Source organism: Ceratosolen solmsi, unplaced genomic scaffold (genome assembly GCF_000503995.2).
Source record: "Ceratosolen solmsi marchali unplaced genomic scaffold, CerSol_1.0 scaffold39, whole genome shotgun sequence".
Lineage (NCBI taxonomy): Eukaryota > Metazoa > Arthropoda > Insecta > Hymenoptera > Agaonidae > Ceratosolen > Ceratosolen solmsi.
In genome coordinates this window covers 1,701,913-1,727,940 of record NW_011948433.1, presented here as the reverse complement: position 1 = coordinate 1,727,940, position 26,028 = coordinate 1,701,913, and the positions used below count along the sequence as shown (strand labels likewise).

General features: G+C 29.3%; 1 protein-coding gene across 1 annotated transcript; it reads right to left on the bottom strand.

Moving 5' to 3' along the window:
* Positions 1-651: 651 nt before the first annotated feature.
* Positions 652-5,201, bottom strand: LOC105364510 (dehydrogenase/reductase SDR family member 11). Its single transcript, XM_011502442.1, has 4 exons — positions 4,882-5,201; positions 3,543-3,802; positions 1,176-1,319; positions 652-787 (listed from the first exon to the last, which is right to left on the bottom strand). The coding sequence occupies exons 1-4, from the start codon at positions 5,183-5,185 to the stop codon at positions 731-733; spliced, it is 765 nt and encodes a 254-aa protein (XP_011500744.1). The 5' UTR covers positions 5,186-5,201; the 3' UTR covers positions 652-730.
* Between the last annotated feature and the right edge of the window lie 20,827 nt (positions 5,202-26,028).

Genomic DNA, 26,028 nt, shown 5'->3' with positions numbered 1-26,028 from the left:
TTTTTTTTTTTTTTTTTTTTTTTTTTTTTTTTTGTACAATTTGTACTATTTCATTATTAAATTAAGATGATAAAAATATAATAATTCAATTTATTATCTATACTTTTAGAGTTTAATTGTATAATTGATCCTACTTTAAGTAGAGCTGAAAATAGCCATTTATTTTAAGCAGTAAAATAACAATGTTTAAAGAAAGTTACATTCAATATTCTATTCATGGAATCTATGAATTATATATATTCTAAATTAGTGCATAACTGATATTAAGACTTGGAGAGATAAATTAATCAAACTTACTCTTAATTTGCTTTGTCAGCCCATTAATTTGCTTTTTCTTTGGATAACGAAAATTTAATACCATTAATCTATTAATATATTACTAATTTCAGCCATCTCTATAATCCGATATAAATGTGGACTTTGCCGAAGAATTTATCCACCCATATTTATGCAGATAACTTAGGACCAATGGATTAGTAGAGACATGTAATATTTATGAAAAAAATTGGAGCTTCTTTCGCGTGTCACCGTAAGGTGATAAATTGCCGTAGTAGAGCAATCGAGAAGCTTCTTATTGGTTTGTCGATTAATCGAAGGAATAAATTATTAACTGGCGGTAGCATTTTAGGTATCTTTCAAATAATAACTCAATAACCCCTCCAACCTATAATTTTTATTAGAATTCATACACATTTACTACTTGGTCGCCCACACACATTCGAGGCTTGATTCATGCAATGGATTTCTGTATCATCTCATCCAAGGGTGTGATCTTCAGCTCGTTTATCTGAAAAATACCGATCGATGGATGAGCAGACGTTCCTCAGTTCGATAACTCCTTCTTCATTGTAAATCGCGGCTTTGTAAAATTTTTCTCGCTCAAGGCGATCAACAAAAACACGTATCGCACCACACTTTGTTCTGAATTATCCGCGATCGAAGGAGATCATAAAGATCGACGCGGCGGTCGATGCCGCGATGAGCAAATGAAATACCGAGCGTACCCCTAGTGCTTTTAAAGTGCCTATTAACGAGAGAGAAAAAAAAAGAAAGGAACGATGACAGCGACCTTTAAAGCCGTATAAACATGGATTCTCGGAGAAAGAAGAATGTTGGTATATGCTGCGCGAATATGCTCTCATGCGAAACAGCGGTAATGCAAAAAATTCATGTACCTGCACGTGCGGTGCTGTGCCGAGGGCAAACAGAACGGCGTCGGCTACGTCCTGGACATCAAGGATCATTGATTTGTCGAAGAGATCATCGGTTAAGCCAATGCTCTGTAACATGTCAGTTCTCACAGCTCCCGGGCTGATACTCTGTAATGATTTTAAATCTTAGCTTATTTTACTTGTAATAGTCGTATTATTTTATGTGATATTTCGTTAAGATAATGTATACTTTATAGAGGAATAGATTTGCTTATTGAGAAGGAAGCATTATAATGCAATGGATCTTCGAAAATCTTAAAGTTAAATACTCAAGTTGTAAATTAATGATAAATTATTTTTTACGGGCGATTATTTATTAATTTTTTTTATATATAAATTAATGTCAATTCATTCGAGTTATTATATATAGCTAAATACAACTATATTTACATAATTTTTATTACATAATAGTAGCATCAGGATAAATAATTATAGGGTAGTTGAAGCGATGATTTAAATAACTATATAACTTCATCGATCCTATTTGCTTTTAGATGCGTCAATAATAGCAAACAGTTAATTTATTGTATATGAAAGATAATATCTTATTGTGTTTAATGTCCTGAAAATTTTAAACAATTTTTTTTTTTTTTGATATCAAAACTTTTTAAAGTTCGCTCATTACTCTTAACTTATAAAACACCGTTATAAAAGTATAACTTTAAACGATAAAAGTTAGACAAATCGCAGCAAATCTATTGTGTTACTTGTGACTTTTGCGTTTTCAAATTGTAATTATTTGACATAAAATACATTTTGAAATTTCGAGGATTTAAAAAGGTCCTAATATCCAGCCATCAATCCTACTTTTTCAAGGTATTTAATGATTCGTACACTGGAATTTTAACTTTGTTATTGTTTTTAAATTCTATATTATTTTTGTTTTATACTGTCATTAACAAAGAAAAACAGCAATTGAATACAAGTCTATTGGCCATATTCAATTTGAAATAGAAATTCTTGTTATACAAGAACGTTAGAAGTGTTTCATATGCCTTATTCGCTGAATATTCTGTTTTAATTTAAAAATAGGGCGAGTTTCTCTTTGTGCATTGTTTTTTTTTTTTTTTTTTAAATACTGGAATAGTGTTTTGTAAAGAAATTGGCATTCGTTAACAAGGCTTTTAACTAATGAGATGCTGCTATATCTTTCAGATCGCAATATTGGTGCAATTAATATTTTATATAACAATGTGACATTAAAAATTGATTCATTTTAATTATTTTATTATAATCGGTTTTTAATTACCGACTGCTCAAATTATGTTTCCTCATCCTTGGATCAATATTATTACATTTTATTACGTTGTCGCCTACCTATGTATAATTAATATAGTTTACTATAATTAGCGCTAGATTTGCAAAAAATATATTTAAATTTTTAATTAAATCATGATTATTTATTGAAGCGCTAATTGCGAATGGCGTATCGATAGTCATAACGATACATAATAATATATTTTCTTCAAATGAACCTTACCTTTAAAATTTTACCTACGATTTATGAATTTATACTTAAAATTATTATCAATAAATTTATCCCTTCGATTTTCCAATTAATTGGATAGATGAGAAATTGTTCGCATGTAATTTAATTACTGAATAATAACATAATTATATAATAATATTTAACTTAAATTATCAAAGGTATAATTCTTGAATTTTTATGGTAAAATATATATTAAATAACAGTGCCTATTAAATAAACTTTAATTAATAAGAGGACGAGTTTATTTATTTTTTTTTGTTTTTGTTTTGTTTTTTTTTTTTTTATAAAAAGCAATCAGTGGAATGTAATGACACGTCTATGTTATATCCATGGTGTTGTTTTCCTCTCAATCGTCACTGTCCATTAATTGAAAAAAAAATTAGCTTATTTATTAATATTTTTATATAAAAATTATTATTTTTAAATAAAATCTTTCGTCCCGTCACATATATAATCCCTGAACAATTTTCTATGAATCATATCGCAAGCAATTATTATTAGTTAGTTCAAAGAATCATTATTTGCGCAATTAGATTAATAAAAAAATCTGTATCATTGATATTGAGCGTGAAATACATGATTTTTTTTTCCTTTTTTTTTTTTTTTTTTTTTTTTTTTTTTTTTTTTTTTTTAATAAATATTACATTTTTAAATTAAGTACGATGGTAATTATCCAATACAAGGAGGAGGAGATATAGTATAGTTAAAGTTTCTCAATATATTACGATAGATGAACCGAGTATACAATTAAAAAAGCATATTTTCATGTAAATTTGCAGACGGTACCGATTTCTGAAATAATTATTTCATGAAATATGTCCCTTTTCATCGAAGCTACTCACCGAGATCTTGATGCCGCATTTGAGGGTGGAAAATTCGTTGCGCAATGATTCGGTTATGCCGGTGACCGCGTATTTGCTCGCGCAGTAGGCACTCAACGGCAGGAGAATCTTTGTCGCCTCGTGTCCTGCGATACTGTTGATATTAATGATGTGTCCGCGAACCTCGTGCTTTAGCATCAAGCGGCTGGCCTCCTTCACACATATCGTTAACGCGAGGAAGTTCACATCCAAAATCTTCCGGATGTTCTCCGTGCTGCCGTCTGCGAGCGATAAATGCTTAGAAAAGGATCGACACACGGAAATAAATGGAATAGCACGTGTGTCTCTGTAGTAATAGGAATTGGATGGCCAATTCGGACGATTTGTAACGTTTCGTTTTAGGAATAAACGTGCAGATGAATATTTTTTTTTTTGTTTTTTCTCAAGCTTGAAGTGAATAGGGCATAAATATAAACAAATATAAATCGATGATTTATAACTGTTGAAATGAAAACGATATTAAATATGAATTTTTTTCGCTTCGATCATTAATACCACTATTATTTAATTGTATTATTATGTCAGAATGAGATAATATCTAATTACTCAGTGAGTGCTAATAATAATTTATTATCGACGAATGATTACAATATTTTAAGAATTATAAAACGTATGTTACGGATAAACGTCAAGCTTGACATCTATTTCGATTGAAATTGTTATCTTAACTATAAATTCTTTGATATTTTCACATTAGATATAGATAATGAGATATTGCAAAAATTGAGAAAGGAGATTACATGTTATACGCTATTTATAATTCATGGAAAAATTGATCTTTCTTCAACTAGATTTTTATGTCAGTATCTAAGAAATGATTGTATTAAGCTTTGAACGTATAATTAATGTCAGCGAGCTTGTACTATTTAATCAATGAATCATAACAATAGCATTGTTGACAAATATTTTCATTATTAATCGCATTATTACTAATAATACTAATTAATATATTATGAAAAATAGAATTTGAAATATTACACATATGCAATACGTAAGCCTTAAAGTTATGTACCATAAGGCTCATAATAATTCAATATTCGTTGAAAATAGATGGTACTTAATAATGTAATACAAGAACGTGGTGTTTTCTACGAAGTGCGAGCTTCGATTATAGATCTGTGCAAATATAGACAGGAAACAGCGTGTTTTAATGCTATTTCATCATAATTTTAGGAAACAGTAATCAATTGAAGAATTAGCATTGTGGCAAGCAGAGTAGCTAATAACGAAGTGGCATCGGCTAAATTTTCGATTTGCACAAGACAATTGGAGGTGAAAACGAAAGAAACCTGATCCTTACCAATGATATTCTCATTGACGACTACTCCCGCGGAATTAACAAGTACGTGCACGGTGGAAAATTTCTTCTCGACGTAGGCGAACGCCGCGATAATGTCGTCCTCGTTGGTGAGATCGCAGGCTATCGGGTAATAGCAATCCGGATAGCGCTTGTTGGCGTGTTTGGATATGTCCTCGAGGAGGCTGAGTCTCCTCGCGAGGCCCACGACCTTCATACCCGCCTGTAGGAGATTTTCGGCAATGCAAGCCCCGATGCCCGCAGAGGCGCCTGTCACTACCGCGACATGTCCCTTCCAGCGTTCCATTTCGACTGCCGCGTTGAGACCTCGAGGGGCCCCGTTGCGGGTCCCCCACCCAGAAACCGGTCGTCCGTGCTTCTCACGCCGTCTTCGCGATTTACAATGACTATTGGGATTTCAGTTATGCCGGGAGGATACAGATCGACTAGTCCGACAAACTGCCTCGCACGAACTCCATGAAATACCTTGGCCATATTTTCGACCCTTTTACCTTCGACAACAGCTTCGTCTTCGTCTACCTGATTGACCTTTCTTTATTGAAATCATTAAACGGGATTTTAATTTTTTCTAAAATTCTTAAATATACATCACATAGAATTAACGTCTACCACTCCCTGCCATGCTGTTAAAATCGAATTTAAATTCAAGTTAATTTTATTCTTTTTTCGTTAAATAAAATTAACAACGATGTGCTTCTTTTTACCACGGATTTTACGAATTTTATATTTTTTTTTTCTATTTAAAGTATATTATTGTTAATACTTTCTGAACATTATCATTATTTTGTAATACGAGTTGTTATGTTGTTAAGCTATCTGAAATCTTTGAAACAATAAATTTTCATAAAAATTTATGTTTATTCTTTATGAAATGGTTAATATTTATTTATTTTATTCATCTTGTAAAATTACTTATTGGACAATTATTTTAAGGACAAAATTAATTTAATAGCATTGATATTTTCTTGGATATGGTGCCGATATTTTTTTATGATACGTGTAATAAATACTACACTTAATAATAAATATATAATATAAAAGTAAATATATAATTAAATATAATAAATATAATAAATTTATATAATATTATATTTACCCTTGAATAGGAAATAAATTACAAAGAATAAATGTGACTCAATCGTGTCCATGGATTTCAATAAAAGATTTTATTGAAATAAAAGAATTCTCACAAGGAATTGTAATTTTTTTTATTCCGCGAAAATGTAACAAACTTACGTATTGTATAATTGGTGTTCTAAGAAGAGGCAGATATTTTTCTCAGTCATCTCTTCTCACTCGACATTAGTGCTGAAATACAATTGTGTCTTATATTATTCAACGAAAGGTGGAATAGTAGAGACAAGGAAATAAAAAAAGAAAAATATATATATATATATAACGCAAGGCGCTTGAAAAAGCCCGCGATTGATTAACATTATCGCACACCTACTGATGCAAATGCATGCGAGGGTAAAGTGTGTAATAGACAAGTAGTTCGGATAATTAACAAGCTAGCATAGGCACTTATAATCAAAAGCCAGAGAATGAGTTGCGTATGTATTAATGAGCAGCAGTGAGCTACTCGTACTTGTCGATCACTGACATAATTCACACGCATCATGCATGCTTACTTCCATACTAACGTACATATCCAAACGTGCAGATATACGTGCTTACCTCCTATTGCCTACACACACGCACACGGACACGAAGGCATTTGATAATTTAAAAAGTAATGCGCAAGTATTGATGCAGCCGATGCAATGGCGCGAGCATGTCAAAATCACGCGCAACTCAGGTCGTGGTAATCGAAGGTAAATTAAGCCGTTGACAAACCAATTACTTGGAGTACTTCTCGCTCTCACCTATTTACTACTGATGCGCCTCCGCCCACCCACGAGTAACTTCCTATTTCCAGCTTGGATATTGCACTTTTCATTCCATTCCCTTCTCCCGACTTTTCCAATCATCATTATCATCATTATTATACTATAAGTTCCTTCTTATTATATCCCCGTTATTGTTCTTCTTTTATTATTCTTATCGTTAATTTTAATATTATTTATGTGATTATTGTGACTATTATCATCATCATCATCATCATCATCATCATCATCATAGTTGTTATTATAATTGTTATTATTATTATTATTATTATCATTATTATTATCATTGTTATTATTGTTATTATTATTATTATTGTTATTATTATTATTATTGTTATTATTATTATTATTGTTATTATTATTATTATTGTTATTATTATTATTATTGTTATTATTATTATTATTATCATTATTATTATCATTGTTATTATTATCATTGTTATTATTATCATTGTTATTATTGTTATTATTATCATTGTTGTTATTATTATTGTTATTATTATTATTATTATCATTGTTATCATTGTTATTATTGTTATTATTATTATTATTGTTATTATTATTGTTATTGTTATTATCATTGTTATTATTATTATCGTTGTTATTACTATTGTTATTAACAAGGACGATGCCTTCTTTCAGTGCGAAACGAGTTGAAAAATAAAAATAAAAAAAGTGCCTATCGATCTACTCGCCCGGGGGTTCTGCAAAAATATTTTAGCGCTGCAACTTATTCCCAATGACATTATTCGAATGTAAAAGGGATCTAACGTTGAGGTATACTTTCGGTGGTAAGTAAAACTTCTTAAATTTATTTATTGGAAATGAGCGCGGCTTTAATATTTGTAGATCTTATGCTTGAAAGGCATTCTTTGAAGATTAAGTTCGAATACTTTGAATTTATAATTTAAAATTCGTAGATGGACCTCTCGCTGCATTACACAAAGTTTATTTTGTATCCTTTATCTAAGTAATTACTTTAGTTTAAGTTTTAATTTGATATTTGTATTTTAATTATGGGATAAGAAGTTTTTTAAAATATATTTTACTTCTATATGATAAATTCTTTCTTTTACAATTTTTGAAATATATTTTCATGACATACTTTATTATTTACTACAAACTTTAAAATATAAATAATATAATAAATGTATAAATTTGCAACGCCGAACGTCAATTATTTATATATGAAAAAGAATCAAAATGTTAATAACAATTCTTCTAACACTAAATACCTGTCTAACAATAAATCTTATAGGAATGCCTGTCTCGTATTATATTACTTATAAATATTTATTTATTATCAATTTACCTAATTGTTGTAAATATTGCCTAATACTTTAACAATTGTATTCATAAATTGTACTCATAAATAATCGAGTAAATATTTCTCTAACACTAGTAAATTATTTATAAAGAATGCCAATTTTACGAATATAATTATTTCCTCATAATGTATAAAAATATATTCAATTTATCGCCAATTTTCAACAAATTAACTTTCATTATAGTAATATATAGGGTTTTATATAGAAAAATAGTATACAAGTGTCTATATAAATTTATTTTATAAAATTTTTGATTAAATAAAGAAAAAGTACTGTTTGTATGAATGTTCAGCATAATTCGTCACCTTCGAATACACATATTTATTAAAATTATTTTTCATTTAAATAAAATTGAAAACATTGGCTTCGTAAAGATAAAAAGCATTGAAATACATCAGTTGCTCATATGACAATGTAACTCTAGCCAATAAATTTTTCATGTAAAATTTATACAATACACGCTATTATTATAATTTTAATTGAATAAAATTATTAAAAAGATTTTTCATAATATACCAAACTAAATAGTGATTTATAGCTTTAATAAATTTTCATTAATAATTTATAGTTGTTATACGAATTGTTTTATATTATTATTTTGTTCATGGATTTATAATTGCGTGTTAATTAAAAAAAAAATATATATATATATATATATATATTCTAAATTTCAGTATTAATAATAAAAATAATAGAATATCATAACAGGATAAATTAGGTATAATAAACAATTATAAGATGATCAGACAATAATATAACATTAGTAAGGTAAGATCAATTAATTAACTTCGAAACTTTCTGGCATCCTGAGACGCCTTCAAGGAGACGATCACTACACAAAATTTGAGTTTGATGAGAGTACGTTTGCGCTATTCTGTATTTACACATTCGAACTGATGTTCTCTCTCATTATGCTTGTCGGTGTCAGTCACTCTAACTTCCCTTCCTCCTCTATATTGAGCGATCCTTGAAAATGATCATAAATTTAATAAGGTAATTTTTAAATTTCGATGTTTACTAAATTAAAATACGCATTGAAATTCGGAATCCCATATAATATTGGTAATGAATAAGCTTGATGTTAATGAATATTTTACTTGTGAATATCATTAAAAAATAAAAAAGAAAATTAAAGTTAGAGATTTAATTACAATAAAAGCAATATTCCATTATTTTTTTGTCAATTATCATTATTAATGTTTATAATGTAGAAGCGAGCTCGTAATTTTCATTAATTATAATTTATTAATTTTAATTGAGATGTACAATTAGGATTTAGAAAGGATAATTCATAAGTTAATTATGACAAAAATATATATCCTTCTTTATATTTTGATTCTTTTTTTCCTTTTTTGTCAATTTTTTTTTTATATTCTAAGCACGTCGATTTTATTACAATGCATATAAATAATCAGTATGTGAATACTTAATAATTTAATATTAATCGAATGTTTAAATACCAAAACATATACATTATTCATCTCGTTAATTTGCATTTTATATCAAATTTATTCAAGATATAGAAAAAAAAAAATGAAAGAAAAACAAATTGAAAAACTAGTAAAGATTCCTGTTATAATAATTAATTAAAAAAATTGCACACGATATAAGTAATAATTACGACGTTATATTAAAATTGATAATTTGTATAATTATTTTATAAACTGAGATAATATTTTTAGCTCCATATTCGAAATTAGTTCACCGTTTCCACAATTATTATATAGCATAAGTGACCTTAAAGTAAGATTTTAAAGTAAGAATATACTTTTATGCATAAAATTGTTCAGTTTGTCGGCATACTCGTTAGTAAATGTAATTTTGTCACATTCTTCAACACTTGAGTAATTTTTTTTTTATATAAACAAGACCACGTATTTGCATAGGGAAAAAAGTTTCTTATTTACTGTCGTAGTAAATGTTAATTTTTCCTTTCACCCGCGGCAACTGACTACCTTACGTTTCACGAACCTGTACGCAAATAATTAACGCAAGCTTTAATAATAATATTATAATAGTGATTAACGTTCTTGAATAAATGTCTCGAGTATTTAGCGCCTGCGGAATTGTCTCGCATATTATCTGAAAGCTAACGCAAAAATTCTTCTCCCATCAAGTAGACATTAATGGCACCGAAAGCAACAATTAATTTACAGCTGCGTTAATATCATTCGCTCCCGCTTCTTTCTCATTATGCAAGCGGCAATCAACGAACCGCAACGACTTCGGAGAATTACGTACAAATAATCTTTAATTTTCAATAAACTCCGAGACTTATCGCGTTCCGCATTTGCTCTTTCTCTTGGACCTTATGCTTGTGCATTACGAATTGCTCGCCCGTAATCAGCGGATCTGTCAGCGATAATTCAATTGCCTCGACCGGCGCTTGTCATCGTATCAGCTGACAATCGCCACAATTACATATACGATATGATGAACTGTCGCCGTAATTTTGACATTGGCCTTTGCTCCGAGAACGTTCGCATAATTTGGTCAATTCGATATTTGCATACGCGTCGTACGGATGTTTTGCAATAATACTCTGCCTCTCGTTATCAATTTAATAATATTTCCATTATTGGATTTATTCGAGCTTGCAAAATAGAGGCCAATGTACCCACGAAAGCTTAAAGGAGCAGCGTGTAGATGCCAATGACGTATAAGCTGCATCGCGTGCTTAAAACCACATAATAAAACCACAATTTAACGGACCACGGAATGTCAAATTTACAAATTTGAGTAATAAGATTAATCGAAGACTTGACAATCTATGTACGTAAATTACATTAACTACTTTGCTTCGAAATGGGTATTTTTCTCAAACACTTGGCTGGAATTCGATGTCGGTCGATAGGTGACACATATCATGTGTCAGTTGGCGCGTGAAAGTCTCGTTGTTTACCGAGCACAGGTCCCGATAAACGTGCAGCAATCACGGATTCAGATAAAGGAAGTCGAACGCCAGCAACGACGGCAATGCTCAATTGTCACGCGGTAGCTCGACATTCAATTTGCCCTATGATAATGCGATTACGCGGGTATTAGACCAACCGAGCATCATTCGTCATCGAGGCTACAACTCGCAGCCGGATCAGAATTCGAATGGTAGAGATTGCCCCCTCCCTTCACACCCCGCCCGCAACAAACGCTCCCTTCCAGCGCTAAGCGTCTGGCCATCGAGGAACGCGAAGTTGCGGATTTACGTAGGGGCTACAGCGGTGGACTGCCAATGTGAAAACTTGGAGCGAACGGCCATACGTGAGGCGATCCGACTTTTTCCACAGATGAATATTAAAGCCGAGATGCGGACCCGCAAACGAATGGTAAAACGCGACTCGGGACTCGTCGCAGCTGCCAATCGAGCCAATCTTGAAATTTTCGAAATGCCTGATAATCCTTAAATATCGCTCGGTGCGTAGCCGCGCGACTCTTAGCGCAGTTTAAGTAGACGCAGACAGGATCGCTTCCTCGCACACTTGCCGGGGAAAAAAGAGGTGAGCGGAGCTTCGCTCTTAAAGCACTCGAGCGGCTGATCCTTGAGAGCACGCGGAAATACGTCTCTTATCGCGGGAGTAGCGTCGAGCGACGGTGATGACTTTGAATCGGCATGACGGGGCTGATCAGGGTGACGGGTATTGTTCAGGATACATTCCGAGCGGAAGACACAACAACGAACTGCTCCGAGCGGGAGACAGGCTTCCGTTCTCTTGCAATTTCCCCCTCCTTCCCCCGTCTCCTTCGCCGTCTCATACTTCTCCTCCCCCTACCACTCATCGAGATCGATTTTCACCGAGACAGAGCTGGATCTCGTCTTTGACTTAGATTATTTTTTAGAGGCTCGTGCACGTCACGTAGGCTAGCGACTATTGTGATTTTCATTATTTTTTTCCTGGCGTTCGTTGGTGCCCAGTGCGCACCGGTACGAAAGCAATCGCTTCGGCCTCTGACAAATATTTAAACTACTAAAAACTCGGGGTATTTGCTATCCTTGGCTAAGGGGAGTAGTTACATGTAATTTGACTCTCGATCCATTGTTTTGTTTGTTTGTTTGTTTGTTAATTTTTTATTTATTTATTTTTTCTTCTTATGAATCGTTTCGATATTAAACGTGCGTACGGTTTAATGACCGATACGTAGGAATTCTGTATGCTGAAATTACAGCGTTTATTTAAAAAATTTATTGCAAATTTCTTTGATTCACGCAATAAATAACTTGATGAAAAAAATGTTTTTATAATTACAAATACTATTTGTTACCAATCTCGCGTTTTTAATCATAAATATTTGCATTTTTATATGAAAATTATTGTTATTTACCATTAGCATATTTTTATGTCTTTCCATTACTGTTGTTCTATTCTCTGATCATTTTAAATAAAATTCTTGCAAAATTTGTTAGATAATCTACTGTTTTATTACACTTCATTACCATATTAACAGCTAAATTAAGTTTCATATAAAAGTTTCTTACAATGAAAGAAATCCTTATTTTTATTATCAGTGTATTACTCTATTCCATTTTGTTTAATAACTTATATAATTATTATTATTGTTTATACCAGAAGTTAGTTATAAGGATTTAATATTAATGAAGAGAATGAAATTTAATTTCTAAGTGATTTTACAGAAAATGGCAGTTCAATTATAAGCTGCCATTATTTTTTATCAAAAACTCGCCAGAGATGAATAAAGAAAGAAATTAAAGCTTGCGATCGTCAGATCATAAAACTCGTACTAACTTTTAGTAATCATGACTCGGCAGCAGTTTAGTATAAGAAACTTTCCAGAAAAGCATTGTAAAGGATAGACAATGAACCTACGAGGATTATTTCTTGTGTACCTATTAAGTTTCACTCAATCTATCAGTATTTAATTTCGTTCCAACTGAATATGCTTGCTAATTCGGATTTCCCTAATAAATTATAAGTCATATGTTTTTAACTTAGTATAAATGATAAAGAACTTTAGGTAAACATTTAATATTTTACTCTTTTACTATCCGATGTTAAATCGAAATTACAAATACAAATTTATTATTAATACGAAAAATAAGAAGTATATTGAAATTTTGCTATTTTATTTTTCAGGAGTTCCCTTTATTTGCCAAAGATAAGCTGAGCAACTAAAGATATTAAATTAAAAAAATGAAGAAAAAGAAAATATAATATTTACTTTAACTGCTAAGGGTAAAAGAAGCAGGTATCTAAGATATTTATTTTAAAGATTTCGTAGACATCTTCAGTAATAAATTAATCATAAATTCGACGTACATAAAATATAAATATGGCAACAAACTCATAAAGTGTTAAATTTTATTTAAAACCTTCAAAATTTTCTCTATGAATTTCTAAATAATATAATAATGTATAAACAGGTAAGAATTTTTTAGATATTTAAAATATTTGTATAATCGAAAAATTACAAGAACAAAATATATTGTAATAAATTTCATTAGAAATTATTTCAACTACATTAAAAATACAACACTTTACACTTGGCAAATAAGTTATTAGTTTTTACATTTATTTCACTTATATAACATAAACTATTTCAATAAATATAATATAATAGAAATAATAAATAACGTAAATAAATAAACTATATATATTTGTCCATAAACTTTTTATTATTCATCTAATCATTAATTTAGACAAAATATATTCCTTTTTTCGACTATTTTATAATCTTCCCAATCTACTAACAAATGAAATCCTAATTAAAGGAAGAATAAATATTATACATCTAAAAGGATGTAAATCGAGATGAAAATACCAGCTTCAAGGATTGTTGCAAAAACATTACAGATAATACAAAATGAAAAATACAAATGACACGTGCCAAAATAATTTAAGGAGAAACTTTCATAACTCGATCGAGTAAGGCGCAATTAATTTTCTATTATCACCTCAACTGTTGGACGATTTAGTGCTCACATCCTCTATGAGAGAGATACTTGCATTACACTTACGATAGGGTTAGCCAAATATGCCATTAGTTTTAAATGGCAGTCGATCTTGATATGGAATTTGCACTAAGATGAGAGAATCTGACAGAGAAAAGGCTCTTTAATATTTAAAAAAAAAACTAGTTGATTTAATGGCAAAATAGAAATTATAGATACAATTATATCGTTAAAAATTAGAAAATGAACCAAAAAAGAAATTTATGTATATATGTATATATAAACTAAAGCTAATAGAAACATATTATAATATTTAAAAATATTATATATATAATTTTCTTCCAAAAGCAACATGTGATCTTGAATTATAACGAAAATTAAGTGTTTTAACAAGTTGGATAATTATCAAAGATTTATATTAAATTTTCTTAATATTACAAATAAACAAGAAAAATTAGTTATCATTTATTGTTCTAGTTGATTTGAATAACAACTTCATTAGTTCGATACAACTTATGATTAGTTGGAAAAATACTTTACGATGAAATTCAAATATCTAAATATTGAATTTATATTTTTGATTTTGAACAATATTTTATAATTGTACTGTACTGATTTGCGTATATATTTAAAATAAATTTTTATGAATTATTCCATGTATATCGTTCAATGTAAATAATTAAATTCATTTGATTTTTACGTCTTTGTATTAAAGTGAATACGATGGATTTCCGAAAGTCATTGAAAATTGAATCCTTGATGAAGAAGATGATTTTTTCTATTACACCCACTAAAGTGTATTAATTTATGCCTTCCGATTCATAAAATCTACTATTTAATAAAGCAAAATAAAAATTATCACTTAAAAATGTAAATTATTTACAATTTTAATATTTTACTAAAGCTAATAATCATTTGTATGAAAAATCAACTTAACTACAATCATCTTTCCAAGCAGCGTTGATTGGCTTATTCTTTAGACTCAAATTTCAATCTCTTGTACTCAAATTTAAGCCCAAGAAACTTAAAATGTAATATAAAAAATCTTTTCTATACCGAAGCAAAGATCTCCCGAATAATTAAATACTGGATTATACTTTTATCAACATTATATTCACATAGTATGTGCGAATGTTTAAAAGTACGAACTCTTAAAATTTATGAAAATGTAAATTAGTAAATTATTAATTTCATAGATGTAAATTTTATGAAGTTTATTATACGATTCATATTTACGAAAATTTATTCAATTTAATATGAAAAGCAATTTATAAATCAATTGTCTGAAAAAGTTCCATTAAAGAAAATTTCTCAATTCAGAGATAAGTTAAATAAAAAGTAGATAGTAAAATAAAAAGTTTGCGCAATTTAAAACATATGGAGGCATAATAAATGCAGAATAAGTCCAGTGAGACATTCTTTCGTACTTGAATTTTGATCGATTTATACCTAGCTTTCTCTGTTCGTATAGGCATTAAATTTTTAACCAGTGATTTATTGCATCGTTGTGTGCTTGATTATAAAATTAATTTAATTTTTCATCAAAATTAGATATGTATTCTATATATCCATCGAATAATTTTTGTTGTGCACTAATCATTGAATTTTACGTATAGTAACATTAGCGGGCATTATTGTTCAATGACAGGATCAGCTCTTTAAAGAATTTGGTTAACACATTTTTTCCCATTATAATTGTCAGTGATTATAAGAACAAAATATCAATGTAGCTCGATTGAACGCCAATGGATTTTTCAAATTCCGCTTCTTTTTCGAATCAATGATTCAACCAAATACTTACAGAATTTTCTTAGATTACTCAAAGGTTTCCAAACTTTATAACTACATAAGCTTATTTGATTAAATCACATCGAGCTTTTCTAAAAATCTGATTCACTGTGATCAAAGGCGTGAAACATACTTAAAACGAATGCAACATAAAAATTTCTTCAACAATTCATTCATTCTTCTTCATCTTAACGAGTTTCCATTATCATCATAATTTTTAAATTATCAATTAAATGAACGTAAGTGTATAGATTATATATAAATTTTTTGGAATATTAAAAAAAATTATTTAGAAAAGAATGTAATACTATTATTACGAACTATGTATTGTACTATTTAACGTCTTATATTTTTATTACTATCGACATTTATGTCTTAGTAACATTAATAATTATTTATTAAAGGCATAATTTTAGTATAATAAGGAATATTAAGCTGTTGTAAATAAAATAACAGGCAAAATGTTCGCTTCGTGTTCCACAAACCGAAATGTCATTGGCAGCACAAATTCCCAAACAGTCAAATACTTTGTTACACTTTTCCTAAAGATTTAAGAGATATAGTTTATTAGATTTACACAGCTGTTCAATTATTCGATAGAAATTCGGAGCAAAATCCTTCAGAAGTATGTATAGAAAGAAAGTAGTATAAGGAGAAAAAAAGAAGTGAAAAAGTAGATGTGTAATAAAAGAAGTACTTTCTCTCCCACTTTTTCCCATATGAACAAAATAATAGTACCAGTGGTAATGTCAATTTTTTATTGACTCATTATTTCAATTTTGATACTTTAACAAGTTATAATTGGAATGAAAAAAAGCGTATTAAATCGAGAATTATAATGCTGCTTAAAAATCAGACCTGATTAAAAGCTGCATTATCGGTTATCTAAAATTGTGTTGAAATGAAAATAAATACTAAGCCGTATAAGAGTCTTAAGAGTCTTAACTTGAACGAATTTAATAATTACATAATTACGAAAAATTAAAGTCTCGAGGAAATGTTTTTACTTTTATGATTTCTTCATTTTTTTTTTTTTTTTTTTTTTTTTTTTTTTTTAGATCATGAGAATACAACAATGTTAACCCTGATTTAAACGGAAACTGTGATTGACATATTACAGTGACGTGGCATCGTGCCCTAATCCTAATATTTCGAAATAATTGTTGTGTTAGGACTGACGACGAGTAAGCAAAATATAATGAACGGTATATCTCAAGCTTACATAATTCTATGGATGAGTAAAAGATAAAAGTCAATATTGTTACTATAGGTTGTGTTAATATTAAATTGAATTGTATATGTTTAATACGGTAAAATAAGCGTTTAACAGTTTGACTAAAGGATAAATTAACACGGATTACGAATAAGGAATTCTAGGTTGAATTTACTCTGCAATTCAAGCGTTAATAGCAAAGGTAAAATCTTCGGATCAACACTTCAAAAATTAGTGTTGGGCTTGGTGCGTTTTATACTTGAGTTTAAATGTTTATACTAAAATTTATCAACCTGATTTCAACTTTATAATGTATATATGCACATATCGAGGCGTTGAATAACATTGCAATATATTTACATTAGTATAAAGATATTTCATAGAGATTGAAACAATAATTAACATATTAGAGTAGAAATTTTGAGCTTACAAGATATTTTGTATTTTTAAGTGTATTAAAGAAATTTTTACTTAAACGACGCTGTTGTTTACGTAGCAAAATACGATATATGAATATTCGAAAAATCATTATAACATTTTGTAAAAAATAAAATTTCCATGGAAATATTGATGAAAAATAAAATTAAATAAAATAAAGTAATATAAATAGCAGATTTATACATAAATAAAAATGTTTACTCTTAGAAAAAGCTTATTTCTCATTGTAGTATATATATATATATATATATATATATATATATGTATATATATGTATAGACATGTATAGACAAATTTTAATGGATTTTTCTACCAGAAGTAGTAACTCAAGTGCGAAGTATCGGAATTTCAACAATTGTTCGCTGGTTAAATTTGATCTCCAATATTTCTTTCTCCCTTCTTTTTTTCATCAATAAATGGAAGTACGAATATATGTGGATAAAGTGCGGGGACATTGAAATCGTGGGAATTAGGAGCACTTAATGGATTTGAAATGGACGCGAGTCGTTATTTAGAGCACCTACGGAAGAAGACAATGCTGATTTCGGAAATTTAATTGCACTCCTGGCTCCTTTCACTGTTAAATAAAAACACCGAAGTGTAAATACTCATTAAGATTTTCGAGACTGAAAAAACTTTCTTCATCCTGCGGGAAAGAGCAATTAAAGTATTGATTAAAAAATATTACACTAATTAAAGTATTATAATTACCTAATTAATGAGAGTTTATTATTTATTCTGATGAGTGTTAGTAATATCAGCAATGCCAAATTAAGAATATTATTGTCATTTCGTTTACGTTTATCTAACAAGTAAATATTATTACAGCTTATTATTATAATTAGAAAGACGTATTGGCCAAGTATATCTTATGTATATTTTAATTTTAATATCTCATAATCTAAAAAAAAATTCATTAGTAAACCTAATTATTTTCTTGTATTAAGTAGTGACAAATAAATAAATCGTCTAAAGCCAAAGATAGTATCGATAATAACATTTGACTTTTTTCTTAATTACTTTGTATTGTGGCACACCAACGTATGTAGAAACACGTATATGTGAAATGAAATAAAAAGACACCGAGTGTGTATGTTATATATGTTTACACACTGTGTAAACTAGCTTTATTACAACAGTTTCCGTGGATCCAAAAGACCCTATAAGGAATAAGATAGGAAGTAACAAGTTAGTTAGTAGAGTGTAAATACCAGATAAAGTAGATCACATTCAATCTTATTCATATAAACCGAAGATATTAAATATTATCCACTTAAGTATATTTTAAATTCTTTTTTACCGTTATAATTTCCATTTTATTATAAAGATAGTAGAGGGAAAATTTAGATAAAATTTTTTGAATTTTGAAAATTTTTGTACTCTTGTAGAAGTTTATATTTATCTTTTTTATACTTTCGTGAGAAAATCGTAACAAATTACATATATTTTCATAAAATATGAAAGCAAAATAAAGAAAATTTTCGTAGATTCAAACGTACGCTTCAAATTTATATATCAAATGTATTTATTTGTAAAAAAGATTTATATATATTGCTATTTTTTTATTAATTCTTAAATAGGAAACGAATTTTTATTTAATTGTTATTCCATTAAATATGAGATAATACAGCGGAAAGTAAAATGGCATAACATTGGCAATGAGTTGCATTGCAATGCTTATTGGGTAAGAAAAGTAATTTGGAGTTATCTTATAAAAATTTTATAATTTTTCACTGTTTTATCAATTTATATAGACAAATGTCATGGCGTTCTTTATTGTCATAAATTACTTGTCCTATTCGAGATTTTACTACAATAAATATATTACTAGACTCTGCCAACATAATAATAATACTACATTTAAAATTATATAATTTGTAGTTGAATATAATAAACAAAAATAAGTCTTGCTCTTAATATGTATTTAATAAACAAAAGGGAGCAAATGTGGAAAGCAATTAGATTGTATAAAATTAAACATTTTATTATTAAAGCTTTTGTATTAATCGGTAATGTCCGTATGTAATAATTTCACAACGAATAATTTAAGCTTCATTTAATGAACTTATGTTTAAGCAATCAATCAGCTTTGAATGCAATAATTAGTATTCCAATAAACAACATAATGTTGCATGTAATCTATTATACGGAGATATCAAGTTACTTATCATATTAATGTTATTCGTTTCGTTATGCAATACGTTCGTAAAAGTACGTACGTGTAAAATATAATATATATATATATATATATATATATACACATGTTAATTCTATTGATTGATTCAAATAATGTAGAATAGAATCGAAGTTCCGAATCACAATTAATATTGGTAAGAGTATAAATTAATATAAAAATAAAAATTATATATTTTTTATTCTACATTTGTATCGCGTTAAAAGAACTTTTGATTATATTTATATAGATTGCAATGTATCTGAATTCTATGAGAGAACAAATACACTAAGACGCTTAATATAAAAATCATGAATCGCAAAAAAATGTAAAACGAATACTTTTAATAAAAAATTTCCAATACGCAGCGAGTCAGTTTTATTATTCCTTTGCGGTTAATCAGTTATTATCGATATGCACTCACATCGTGGACTAGTCTAAAAAAAACCTCAAAATAAGCTATTGAAAAATATCGGGTAAGCACCATCGTGTAACAAAAGCCTGACATTCGTATAAAATAGGGGAAAAAATGTAAAATCGAGTAGCCGAGGGGGAATAAGGTTAGCATCAATTAGGCAGGTAATCGGGATTGAAATCGGCGAGCGTAGCCGACGAAATATTGTCAAAAGCTCCCGGTCTTTATAAAGGCGATCGCGGGCTAACGGCGGCTTCGGAATATCGCTGACGGTGTCGGGGTCGAGTGGCTCCTCTCCTCTCCTCTTTTGGCTTTGTGGCACCGCGAATCCGTCAAACGTCACGTTACGCCGATCGTTAAAGCCCGACGAGCGCTTCGGGCGCAAAGTTCAATTAGCCGACGATAATCACCGATACATGAGCCCCTAGTATTCTCTCTCTCTCTCTCTCTCTCTCTCTCTCTCTATCTATCTATCTATCTATCTATCTATCTATCTATCTATCTATCTATCTATCTATCTCTATCTCTATCTCTATCTCTATCTCTATCTCTATCTCTATCTCTATCTCTATCTCTATCTCTATCTCTATCTCTATCTCTATCTCTATCTCTATCTCTATCTCTATCTCTATCTCTATCTCTATCTCTATCTCTATCTCTATCTCTATCTCTATCTCTATCTCTCTTTATTAAAGTGCATCGTTAGCTAACCCCCTGTCTGTGAGGGTACTTGAATTTTAAGGACTTCTTTTTTGCTTTCCGTCCAATAATTTATAACAACATCGTGAAGATTAGACGGATGTCATGGGCTTGATGCGTCACTCGAGAAGATGCGCAGGATTTTACTTCGATTAAGCGTGACGTAACTTGATAAAAGGAATCTCGATTAGCGCTACTATTTTTCTTTTCTTCATGTTTCCGAGCATCCGAGCTGGTATTTAATTCTTTTGTAAAAAGATTAAGAAACAGAGAAAAAAGAGATAAAAAAATTAAGAAACACAAGAATCGAGGTCGCGTACAAAGATACTCCTGATCAAGCTCAGTATTTTTCATAAATATTGCCGAGATGAAGAATCGAAGACGAGAGGTTAGTCAAGGAAATAATTATTAATTAGTATATTAAAAATCTATATGTAAGCATTATTGACGAGTGATATCTTGTTTTTAAATACAATTTAATCGTCACTGTGCATACACTTTTTTTGGGCGTAAATCAAGCCTTGACGTACGATTAATCTGAATTTCGAATTTTCAGAATATTTTTGCACTTATTGCAGCCTTCGCCATGCCATGAAACCACAGCTAATTACTCCTTAAAAGGATTATCTTAAATTCCTTTTATCTTTCATGTTACTGCTTAAAAAAAATGACGTATTGATTTTATTGCGATAGCTAAAATTTGAGATTCGCTACATTCATTTGAATCGTGGCGTATGTATCTAATATTTATAATATCAATTGATACAAGTGATATTATTTCCGCGCTTCCTTCGAAATCGAAATGTATCTGAAATTAATTTAATATAATTGATCTAGCAAGCGTCTAGTAATTCAAAGAAGTAAAATAATTAGCCTTACGCATCTCACGATCAATCAAACTTCTCGTGCTAACAAGCCCCTTCCTGAAAATTTTAAATTACAATCAGCGTATGGACAGCTTATCGATTCTCAAGCTCATCGATTGGAAAAACGATTGGCCTCGCGAGCCGATGCTAATCCAGTTGGGTTTCGGCGAAACGCGCGTCTGACACATAATTAAGGGGATGTCGAGCGGATGGCGCACTTGCAAAGTCGGGGACTCCACGGAGACAGTGCCTAGAGTGACGTCGAGGGCCCAACTCGCGGGTCCGTCTCAGGACAAGGACCGATCGATGGTCGCCCTTTTGCCTCGAGGATCTTCTCGGGTCGCGCGCGCGTCTCCTGCTCGCGGTGGGGGTGGCGACGTACACATGCGGCAGCCGTCGTCGCCGGCCCCGACGCAGTTCGACGCGAGACGCGCGCCGACGCCGGTAACCTGGGCTCGGCGCGAACACCCAACACGAAGCGCTACGCCGTCGCGAGGATGATTTTGCATCCTTAGTTTTGCAAGGACAGATCTATGCGGGAACGTAAATTTGTTGGCGAATTAGTAAGTGAGGGAGGTGAGCAGAAGGATATTAAACGGATGTTGGCAAACGACTACTTTCAAGGAATAGGAAGCTCCTTATTGGTAGCTAATGAATGGTATGACCCTCATTCCTCAAATTTTAATTGGATTTCTGCTTTTTTCTAAAATCAAGTACTCTTGCTTCACATGAACATTATTTATTATTTATTGTAAAGCTGGTTGCGATTTTTAAGAATGCAATAGCTGCCTAACTTTTGACTTTTTTTTTATTAGATCAAAATTTACATTCATGCTTTATCTCTACGTTGAGTAAAAAAAAAAAAAAATACAAAAAAAAAAGGAAAGACAAAATAAGGTTTAAGGATTATATGAATTCTTCTTTATTCGATTGACTTTTTGTCTTCCTTGTCTGAGGGATAAGTACCTTAGAACTGTTAAGATGTACTTGAAAATTACATATTTTAATATTTATTGAAAAATTTCATTTGATTTTACATGTGAATTATTCTATCTTGATATTGTAATAGTTTGCATATAATGCTAGTCGCAATATTATTAACAAAATATAATTTATTAAGAAATTAAACTCTTAATATTACTGCACTTTTAAAAAATTATTAAATTTTGCCGAGAAATAAGCAACGCTAGATGCACTTTTAGAAAATTTAACTTAATGTTTATTATTACTCGTTTGTATGCATATATGTTTGTTTTTATTATGTTAATTTAGACTATTTAGGTAAAATATTGATAAAATGCTGGTTTTAATATAATTAAAAAAAAAATAACGTTTTACGACAAAAAATCTATTTTAAAATGTGCTTTCAAAGTAACTTTAATATAAATAAATGCGTTTATTATATGTAAAAAGTATTAAAATTATTTGATTTCATGTTGTTGGAATTGTAATGCCTTAATCGTTTGAACAATCGTATTGTCAGAAAATAATTTCGTATTTCAACTCAATGATACAAATATATAATAAATATAAATATGTAATTTAAAATTTGTTAACGTAATGAACTACTGTAAGCAAATTTTAATGTTTTGATAAAAGGTATAAAAAGGAGATGAACTTATTTGTTGTGGATCTTACTAAAACGGACATCAGTTGGAAAAAGATGCAATTATTTTTATAATATCATCTTTAAGATTTTAATTTATGGTAAACACTTTTATAAAATAATTTCAGATCATTCGGTACTTTATTCCTTATACATAATTTTCTTTGAAAACACGTAATTAAATTATATATATTTAAATATTTTTTAATAAATTCAGTTCTATTTATTTTTGAATAACTAACATTTCGAGTTTTCATTGCAGTTTTTAAATTTAAGAAAAGACAACGATCTCTATTATCGAAATTAACATCTATTATTTATATTTATTCCTATATAATATTTACATCAAGACCTGTGCAATCGACAATAAAGTAGGACATTAAATGACATTAAATTTGAACCATTATTTTATCATTTGATTATAAACAATGTATTTTGACTTTAATGCTATCAATAGTTTATTCATCATTCATTCGAAATGACGTAATTTCTAAATTTTTGCTATTTAACTCTTTAGATAACTACAATATTTTTATTTTCAATTTTTTTCTTCTTTATAAAAATTCAAATCGATGGTAAATAATTATATGCTAATAAATAGTAGAAATTATTACCATTATTGTTTTGAAATTAATGTTTCTAAATTAATTAATACTAGAATGTATAAAGATAGCGAGATTAAATTAAATAGAAATATATTGTTAAATATTATTGTCATAAAAATGAAAAAATTTCAACTATCTATATACATATGTATAATATAATCATGACTAAATGTGGTTGTTTTTTTTTTTTTTTTTTTTTTAATTGTAATATTATTTTCATCATTGATTTAAATGGATATTTGTAGAAAATAAATAATATGAATATTCTTAAGACTAGTAATATATATATATATATATATATATATATATATATATATTTCATGAACATCGCACATTTAAATGATTAGCATAAATATTTTCATAAGCATTCTTTTATTTACTTTTAAATCGAATATATTCTTGCAAATTTGTTAGTTTTATTAAATTTTGTAAAGGGCACAATTTTTAACTTTAAACGCTCGTTCACGAAGAAACATTTTCGAATTAAATTGCAAATTACTTTGTTTTTTTTTTTAATTGAAGAGAGTAATTTGTTATATGTTAACTGAAGATGAAAAATCATTTGTAAAAACAAATTATACAATGGCTTGAATACAAATGTATCAAATAAAACACTACAGCACTTATTAAATATTTTTATATTTTATGAAGCAATATATAACAATTTAAAATCATATAATTTTTCAAAAATTTTAAAATCTCTGTTAAATAAGAATTACAATTTTATATCACGTCAATGATTATTTATAGATAAAATACATATGTAATTTAGGAATTTACAATTGAAAAATTCTTGAACAAATAATAGCATAGACAATAATTACATTTATCGTTGTATAAGTATAAATATTTAAATGATACGGACCTCAATATGTAAATTAAATATTTTTGTATATAATTATAGAGTAATCAATTCCAATGTTAGGACTATAAATATAATACATGATTTTATTAAAATTCATTCATTTAATGTAAGAATGTAATTTCATGTAATAACGCATATTACTCGAGCAATTAAATATCCGATACTTAATCTCTTATTGTCGTTAATTTCAAATAATACAAGACGTATTTTAATATTACTTACAAACTTATTTCTTAGAGCTGTAAAAAGAAATATTTTTGAATAATTAGATTTGATCTATACTTTTACATAATCGGATTATTCTTGCAAATATGTCGGATAATTCTTTAGGAATAGTCCTTATTGTCAAGTAGAGTAATAATAAAACTGAACGAAAATATAAATAACAATTTTAATATTATTAAACATTATATTTGTATAATAATAAATAAAGAACGTGACATAAAAAGAAAATTATTCTAATGTCAGAAGGAATATTTGTTTTTGAATAAAATATTTCTTGAATACGACATTGATAAACATATATTCGTATTTATTGGATTTTTTAATTGTAGATCTGTGAAGATGTTTTAATAGAGACGTAAGATTATAACGGCTTGGTAAATGTTTTGAAAAGTACAATTGCCTTTAAAATCGAGAGGATCCTCTATTCAGCAGAGGATCTACTCGATCGTGCAATATATTCTTAAATTAATGACGAATACAATTTCTCTCAATAAACGGAAACACAAATGGTTCATAATGTTTGATTTTCCAATTGTTGATAGTAGTTTCGTCCCAATGAGGATAATTAATATCATTCGTTAAGTTAAATAAAAAAAACAACGAAAATAGAAAAAGTACTGCCACTTGAAAGAGTATGAAATAAATCACGGGCGTCAATATTTGAATGAGTGTCGTCAGCGACTTTAAAGTGGTGCGACCTTATCTTTTTCACTTTAACATTCGGATAATTTTTTTAAAGAATCTTGGAGAGAAGTCGTGCTTGAAATTCATAACCAAGAGATCGATCATTTATCCGAATGCACAATATCCGCCCGAGCGTAAGGAAATCCTGTCGATGGGCTGTATTTGAAGAAACTGAAGTGAAGAGAGCAGAAGGACCAGGAGCGTACGACGAGCGTCATAACCAGCTGGCATAGAACCTGACTTTTCCCGACACGTCTTATTTCTCACGGGGCCTGAGTTAGAAGGACGTGACTTGACGTGGCGGTGGTGTACGCGAATGCGGTCTTCATTTCCCAGGCGAAGGCGTATACTAGTTGGATTTGTCTATTATAACGTTGGACAGGGCTTCCAAGTGGTCGTTGACGGTCTGTCGCTTTTTTTGTTTTTTTTTGTTTTT

Excerpts from the sequence above, each read along its gene's own strand:
- LOC105364510 (XM_011502442.1), bottom strand. The coding sequence starts at position 5,185 with ATGGAACGCTGGAAGGGACATGTCGCGGTAGTGACAGGCGCCTCTGCG. Across the intron at positions 1,320-3,542 it reads AATGCGGCATCAAGATCTCG|AGTATCAGCCCGGGAGCTGT; the intron begins GTGAGTAGCTTC and ends AAATCATTACAG. Across the intron at positions 788-1,175 it reads GCACAGCACCGCACGTGCAG|ATAAACGAGCTGAAGATCAC; the intron begins GTACATGAATTT and ends GGTATTTTTCAG.